The sequence below is a fragment of the Rosa chinensis genome, chromosome 2 (assembly GCF_002994745.2).
Source record: "Rosa chinensis cultivar Old Blush chromosome 2, RchiOBHm-V2, whole genome shotgun sequence".
NCBI classification, from domain to species: Eukaryota; Viridiplantae; Streptophyta; class Magnoliopsida; order Rosales; family Rosaceae; genus Rosa; species Rosa chinensis.
In genome coordinates, this window is record NC_037089.1 from 5463987 (window position 1) to 5472679 (window position 8693).

The 8693-nt window shown below is 35.9% G+C and overlaps 1 protein-coding gene across 1 annotated transcript; it reads left to right on the top strand.

Moving 5' to 3' along the window:
• The first annotated feature begins 1408 nt into the window (after positions 1-1408).
• On the top strand, positions 1409-8441 carry LOC112183535 (40S ribosomal protein S2-4). The gene is made up of 4 exons (XM_040513198.1): positions 1409-1424; positions 7074-7455; positions 7837-7913; positions 8154-8441. The coding sequence occupies exons 1-4, from the start codon at positions 1409-1411 to the stop codon at positions 8171-8173; spliced, it is 495 nt and encodes a 164-aa protein (XP_040369132.1). The 3' UTR covers positions 8174-8441.
• The last annotated feature ends 252 nt before the right edge of the window (positions 8442-8693 follow it).

Consider the following 8693-nt stretch of genomic DNA (forward strand, 5'->3'; position numbering starts at 1 on the left):
TACTGGATCATGTAAAAATGGTATTACATCTGTTATATCCAAGCTCAATGATGTTTTTGATATGAAGGATCTTGGTCCTCTATCTTACTTCCTGGGAATAAATGTTCAATACAAAGACACTGGTTTGTTTTTGTCACAAGAAAAATATGCCAAGGAACTTATTGCCAGAGCTGGTTTGGATACTTGCCGAGATTGTAATACCCCTTGTTTGCCTCATAGTCAGCTTCTCAAAAATGAGGGTACACCTTTGTCAAACCCTACTCTCTACAGAAGCATCGTTGGTGCATTACAATACTTGACTTTCACTAGGCCAGATATTGCCTATGCTGTAAACACAGTGTGTCAGTTTATGTCAACACCTACTGATGTGCATTATGCTTCAGTTAAGAGAATTCTAAGATATCTGCAAGGTACTCTGACAAAAGGGTTATTTTACAAATATGGTAATAGTGCTGCATATATTAATGCATTCTGTGATGCTGATTGGGCTGGTGATATCAATCAACGAAGATCAACTACAGGTTTCATTGTGTACCTTGGGCATTGCCCTGTGTCTTGGCAATCAAAGAAACAAGGTTCAGTTTCTAGAAGCTCTACTGAAGCTGAATATCGAGCTCTTGCCAACACTGCTGCTGAAATTTCATGGATGAGACATATCCTCTGTGATTTACATATCCGGATTCCTGCACCACCGTTGTTGAAATGTGATAATCTCTCTGCTCTTGCATTATGTTCGAATCCTGTCTTTCATTCCAGGATCAAACATCTTGATAATGATTTTCATTTTGTCTGAGAGAGAGTTCAAAGACAAGATCTCCTGTTGCAGTATGTGCCTACAGAAAACCAAACTGCTGATGTCTTCACTAAGGGTCTTCATAGTCCTATATTCAAGCAGCACTGTGTCAATCTCAGTGTGTTATCCCTCACTGAGATTGAGGGGAGGTGTTAAACAGGTCAATGTCAACGTGAAAGGTCAAGGTTCTCAAGCATGAATAAGAAGCTGTCCAGCTGTAGCGCATGTAGTGGTGATTTGCTGTCAAGCTGCTGATGTGGATTTACAGGCTGTAATAGCTAGGGTTTTCTTTTTTGTTTTTCGGCCTACTATAAATAGTACTACTGCTGTTGTAATAATTCATTGAGTTCCATTAATTGAAATTCTCTTTCAGATTTTGTCTGAAGCTCTCTCTCACTCTCTGTAAGTTCTTCTTCCTCTCTAAGCTTTTACATTCATGGCGGTAATGTTATCAGTCTGAACCCCTATTCATTCAGACTCTCGACCCTTACCGAAAACTCTCTCTCTCAAATTCTCTGCATCTGGATTTTCTGTTCATTCGCGGAGCTCAGAAATTGATGGCTTCTTCGTCGTTGAGATCCTCGTTGACGATAACGGCAGCGGCCGCTGTGAACAATGGCGGAGCTGGAAGGTTCGAGAGGCTGACTCCATCCTGCTAGGCAAACGACTACGTCTGTTCAATTCAAGCCAGCGTCTTCCTCGACTTTATGGATGAAAGAGGAGGCACTACAACAAAAAAGCTAATTAGCGAGGAACAAGTTTGTCGCTGAAAATCAAAATTTCCTCGCTATAGTGCTTTTGCGAGGAAAATATTTTGGTCGTCAGTTCCTCGCAGTAGGGTGGTCAAGAAAAGTTTTCGCGAGGAAAATACTATTTCCTCGTCAAACCCTTTACGCGATGAATATATTTTTTCTCACCATTATTCTTTAGCTACGATTTTTTTCCTCACCTAAACTCATATATTTCCTCAGTGAAAAAATTTTGAGGGCAAGAAAATAGTCATTAAATATATTTCCCGATAAAATATATTTCATCGCTAAACTATTATTTCCTCGCCAATGATAAGTAATAATAAAAAATTTAAAATACACTTTTTGAGACTAAAATAATTTTGTCGTTGTAGATAGCTTTGGGTGAGGAAGTTTTCTCTCGCTATAAGCTGTCTTCAACGAGGAAATTTTATTTTTCTCGTACTATGTATCCTTTTAGCGAGAAAATCATTCCTCCCTAAATGTACTCAATAACGAGGAATTTTGCTTTTGTCATTGTAGATTCTCTTGCCCATAACGAGAAAATTCATTTTTGTTGCAGTTGTTTGGTTATGACGAAGAATAATACTGTAGAATAAAGATGAGTAGACAAAAGAACTATATATATTAAAATTAAAGTAAGAACTCAGAGTATTCTCTTACAATTCAAAGTAGTCATATCATGATATATCAATACAATATACTAACTCAAAAGAGTTTAGGGATCCTCCTGTACTAAATCCAATATGGAAGTAACTAAATCATTTGGTTATTGGTGAACTCAATTTTTTTTTTGGCATCCTCCTAATCACTTCTCCAAATCTTGGAATCTCTTCTAATTTTGCACTTGGAACCCGTCACTAGAAATGGAAGTTCTCTTATAGAGGTTTTGTAGAGAGCTTTAGCACCTGCAGTGTATAGCAACATGAGCCCACTTACGGATCAGGCATGCCATTAAGAGGTGAAGATGATGAATTAAATTTCAGCTGCACATACTAATGAACTTTATATATGACCCAAATGCTTGATAGAAACATCTCACTCCAAAGTGCTCATAACAGATTGGAGAAATTTTTCTGACTGAAACAAATACAGCTATGAAAGAGACTAAATTGTGCTCTTTCAAAAAAATAAAAATAAAAGACTAAATTGTACAAAGAACAAAAAAGCACAGAAAGTAAAGAAGAGCAACACTAAATGAAGACAACCCACCAAACAAGCTTAGCAATAGCAAATAAGCAATTCAAAACAGGTACCATGGAAATCATATTAACCATATTGATTCAGAACAATTCCAATTTTGATCTCACCTATGAAATCTGGGCTCCATTAACACGCTCAAATTCACTCTTGAGATCTTCAAGATACTGAAAGGCAAGTTTCTTTGGATAGGCTCTGTCACACATTGTCAAGTAACAGACACATCCTTCATATATATAACTAAGAACAAAGGTTGAGGCAAAGCCAATAGATATATGCTCTTCCACAGACGAGAAGAATCATAATACAACATTGATAAGGCAAGAACTAACAAACAAAATGCTATTGAAAACCACACCAGAGAGACAAAATATTCATAAAATCCAATACTAGTATAGTGCAAAAGATATTATGTATAACAAACTTAACATGCAGTCTTTCTATGCCAACAACAATTCTAGCTTGAGTTGTAACAATCAAAGACACACATGCAAGAACAATTTAGATCACAAAAACCTAATGCCCATATCTAACATAAATACATAATCAACTCCAAGAGACACCCAATTCTGTTTGTGTGACTAGCCCAAAACATTGATAGAACACCCATTATCAAAACCTAGCTGATCAATCACAAGGCATCAAAGATCTAACCCAACCCTTTAATCATCCAAGACAAGTACCCAATACACCAATTTCACACCGGTTTCTCTTAAATCAACATCAACACTGAAAAAAGCCAAAACCTTTCTGATAAATCTGAGAAATTTGACCCCAGAAACTTTAATTGAACATAAATTCGTGTAATATAGAGCAAATACCTGAAGAATGATGATCGGACGACGATGGTACAATCGGAGCATCTTAATGGCAGACTGTAAAATTCATGCTCCGCCCCTAATCTAGCAAAGTAAACAAGCAAATATTAATAACTTGCAGCGTCATACATCGATTGATGATATATCAATACGCAGAAAAGAAAACCATGATTTTTTGGTATTGAAAATTTGAAATACAGAACATAAACATCATTGAATTGAATTGAAAGCTCATCCAAAAACAGTTAAAGTGAAGACATATCTGAAGGGAGGGACTAAAGTGAAATCAAACTCTCAATACCAGATCGGTTCTCTAGTGATACAGCAGACCCAACGAAAAATTGAAGGAATTGGAATCCACCCAAGATTCTTCAATATAAGCTTCTTAATCTGCAGATGAAGAAATTGCCCACGAAATTGAACTTTGCAGCTTTAGTTGATTGAGATTTCCCAACCCGATAGTCATCAGGAAGCCTTTTGATCACCCATGGCGTCCAGTTTTTCAGTTTGCCCCCAAACCCCAGCCGAGCACTCAGACCCATTTCTTCTGTTCTGTTCTGTAGATGCTGAACCTTTAGGGTTTTTTGTCGTGCTACTCTTCTAATTGACTTTTCATTTTTGTCTTAGGGCGCATTTTTTTATTTTATATTACCGCTTGAATTTACAAATGTCCCACTTTTACTTTTTATTTTTTCAAAACCGGCGTTACCTATATTTTTTCTTACCTCAACAATATATGATTTAGGGTTTAGGGATTAGGGTTTAGGGGTTAGAGATTAGGGGGTAGGTTTTAAGGCTTATGTCATGATAATGGCTAACTAAATGATTTTTTGTTTTATAAAGGTTTTGCATATACAATCTATTTATAAAAATCTAAATATTTTGCATATACAATCTATGTATAAGGATTTAAATCTTGAACGGTTTAGATTGTCAAAATTAAATTGCATAGTGTGTAGGGTCTAGAGTGCGAACCCCTATGCAATTTTATTTCGACAATCCAAACCGTTCAACTTGTAGGACACCACTCCTTGATCATCCATGAAAAATTTCAACTTAATCGGGAACCATTTAGCTATTCATTATCATGATGATAATAATAGTTAATACCGAAGATAGTGTGTTCGATGACTTATTTCTTCCAAAATCTACACCTTAAAGAAATAGGAGGTGTCCTCCAAATAATAAAACGGTTTGGATCGTCAAATCATAGTGGTCTCATACACAATTCCTTAACACGTGAAGATGTCATATATACAAGGTGGACGCAAGATCAATAACAAAGAAATAGTTATATGACTTATATATATATATATATATATATATATATATATATATATAGCCCTTCTTGGCTGCAGATATCCGCACCTAAGCAAAAGGTGCGGATTTCCAGTTTTTCCCCACTTTCCGATCATATATATATATACAGCCCTTCTTGGCTGCAGATATCCGCACCTAAGCAAAAGGTGCGGATTTCCAGTTTTTCCCCACTTTCCGATCATATTTTCACATCTTAACCGTTCAGTTTTTAGATCTTAATCTATAGATCACTTCTGCAAATTTTCAGCCAATTTGATGATCGTTAAGGCATCAAAAACTGCAATTTACCATTATAAACACGAACGGTTCCGGTTCGACAGATTCGGTTCGTTCGTGTAAATTGCAGTTTTTGATGCCTTAACGATCATCAAATTGGCTGAAATTTTTTGTAGAGATGATCTATACATTAGGATCTAAAAACTGAACAGTTAAGATGTGAAAATATTATCAGAAAGTGGGTAAAAATGAGAAATCTGTACGTTTTGCTTAGGTGCGGATATCTGCACCTGAACAAGGTTGTATATATATATATGTGTGTGTGTGTGTGTGTGTGTGTGTGTGTATTTATATATATACATGTATACATAAATATAAATAGAATTAGTATGGAGATGAATTGGAGTTAAATTGACTAACCAAGCAATCACTCCTAATAGTCCTATGATTATATAGGTGCAAAAAATCAATTGAGACATTAACATGAGAAAGTGTTGTTTAAAGAATTACAATCATTGTATTTATTTAAAAATAGTTTTGAATAAAATCTGAAAAAAAAAAATACAATTGTTAGGACTGGGCCTCTAGACAGAGCAGAGAAAGCAAATCTTTAAGTGATGTCAATTACGTACATTGGTTGTCGGTGAGTTGTGACCTGTTGGTAAGTTATAATTCCAACATTGTAAAGGGTATGAGTTCGACGTGGGATAATGGTTTTTTTTTCTTTTTTCTTTAAAAAAAAAAATTTTAAAAAGCAAAAAAAAAAATTATGTACATTGGCTTAATAAATTAGTCACCCATAAAATAATAAATAATACAATGCGGTGTTTTAAAAAAAAATATATATATATATATATAATAATAATAAAATTTAATTATTGTAGTATTACAGTCAATAGTACAAATGATGGGTTTCTACTAATTTCAACACATTATAAAAGTCTTTTAAAACTTTCAACTATGAAATAATAAGTTTCTCGTAATGTATATTCAATTAATGAAAAAAGTATTCATGGTAAAAGTTTATTTTTTTCCGAGGAAACTCATAGTTTGTCGCCATTAATTAAATTTGGCGGGACATAATCAATATTCCGCCAAACTGATAATGAAGAAAGCGTTATTTTCTCGCTAATTGCTGCTTTTGACGAGGAAATGATTCCTCGTAGAATACATGCTTTAGCGAGGAAACTATAGTTTTGTCGTCATTGAACTTGGTGGGTCTTACACAATTTTCCACCAACCAAACAACGAGGAAAGAGTTATTTCCTCGCTAATTATGTCTTTTGACGAGAAAATGGTTCCTCGTATAACACAAAGTTTTAGTGAGGAAACTATAGTTTAGTCACCGTTGAATTTGGCGGCTTGTACATTTTTCCGCAAAACTAATAACGAGGAAAGTGTTATTTCCTCGCTAATCGCTTCTTTTATCAAGGAAATGGTTCCTTGTGAAACGCAGACTTTTAGCAAGGAAACCATAATTTTATCGCCGTTGAATTTGGCGGGTCTTACAAAATTCTTTGCCAAACTAGTAACGAGGACAGTGTTAGTTCCTCGCAGATTGCTTCTTTTGACGAGGAAATAATTCCTCGTAGAAAACAAACTTTTAGCGAGGAAATCATGGTTTTGTCGCCATTGAATTTGGCGGGTCTTACACAATTTTCCCCCAAAAAAATAACGGCGAAATCATTATTTCCTCGCTAAATGTTGTTTTCGTGATGAAAAAATTAGTCACCCAATCCTCATATTTCCTCGCTACTAACGTGTCGCTTCAGAGACCAATTTATGGTCACCTTTAGTGATGAACTAAAATATTCGTTGTAGAAAGTGATATATAGTGAGGAAAATATATTCCTCGTAGAAAACTTAAGAGCATTTAGTGATGAACCAAAATATTCCTCGTAAAAGGTGACATTTATTGAGGAAAATAAATTCCTCGCAAAAAACTTGGTCGCTAAAAAGACTTTCTGTTGTAGTGAGGCGGCGCCACTGGCGAGCGTGGAGGCTTTGGCCATGGAATCGGAGGCTTCAAGGTCTTTGTCGTCGTCGGCGACAGCAAAAGCCACGTCGGACTCGGCGTCAAGTGCAGCAAAGAGGTTGCTACTGCTATTCGTGGAGCCATTATTGTGGCTAAGCTATGGGTGATTCCTGTGAGGAGGGGTTACAAGATCGGAAAGCCCCAAACCATGCATTGCAAGGTCACCGGAAAGTGTGGCTTTGTTATCGTGGGGATGGTGCCTGCTCCTCGTGGTTTAGGTATTATGGTGGCTAGGGTTCCCAAGAAGGTGTTCCAATTTGCTGGTATTGGTGATGTGTTCACTTCATCCAGGGGGTCTACCAAGACTCTCGAAACTTTGTCAAGGTTTGCTTCTTAAACGCACTTGTTTTTTGGTTGTTGTTGTTGTTAATTATTATGTTGGTGATGTGTAATTCATACTTGAATTGACTGATAATCTCTATTGATTCATATGTGTTTAGGTGCATACTTATCCCAATATTTTGATTCTTATGTATCAACTTTGTTCCCCTGAACCACGAATTTGAGGTTTTCTTATCTAATTGTTACAATTATTCATATTTCAAGGTTGTTGAATTGGTTTTTAGAGAAAGTTTGAAGCTTTGCTGGGTCGCTGTCTTATCATATTAACTTGCAAGATCTCGAATATGTAACTATTTTATGAGCTGTATATGGTTATTTTGATGTTGTACTGTAGGAATAATGATTGAGCTATTTAAAGTGAAGGAAAAGCAGAGGGAGATTGCTGAAAATGCCAATGGAAAGTCACCAGTTAAGAAGCAAAGTTCTGGAGAATTACAAAGGTATGCCATGTTAAAGTTTTACATATCTGCATATCTGTTACGTTTAAGCAAGTAGCACATAATATTAACTTTGTATCTGTTATTGATTATGTCCAGCATGCAAATTGCATGAGTTGGTGCATAAATATAATGATAACATTGGGCTTTCCGATTAATACTTCAATTCACTAATCTCATTCTCTGTCTTGATCACCCAACCACGTGTGTACTCGTATTTTGACATTTATCTTACTATCGTAGGCTTTACCCCACTTCCATAACAATTGGCTGTGCAGTCCTCGTTTGAAGTTGCTACTTTGAGCTTGTGTCATTCTTTGTATTCAACAATGGCTGATGAAGTAGTGACCGCAAATGAAAATGGCAATGACAACATCCAGCTGAATCCACAAATGACTTACCAAGTTGTTGTGGTTGCAACTTGAGAAATGGGTATTGGAAAGGATGGGAAACAGCCTTGGAGACTTCCTTCTGATCTCAAGTTCTTTAAGGATGTCATTGAAACGACATCAGATCCCGAAAAAAAAAAAATGCAATTATAATGGGCAGAAAAACATGGCACAACATTCCCCCTAAGCATCGGCCTTTACCTAGATGCCTTAATGTTGTTCTGACTCATTCGGGGAGTTTTTTTATATTTCTCTTTAAAACAGTAACTTTGTTCGTGTTTAAATTGTGGTTATGTTGTTGTGGAGGTTATTTATTATATTTTATGAGAGTAATGTGTGGTGATTTCTGTTGTGGGGCGATATTGTGGTTATTACTTATTAGAACTATTGTCAA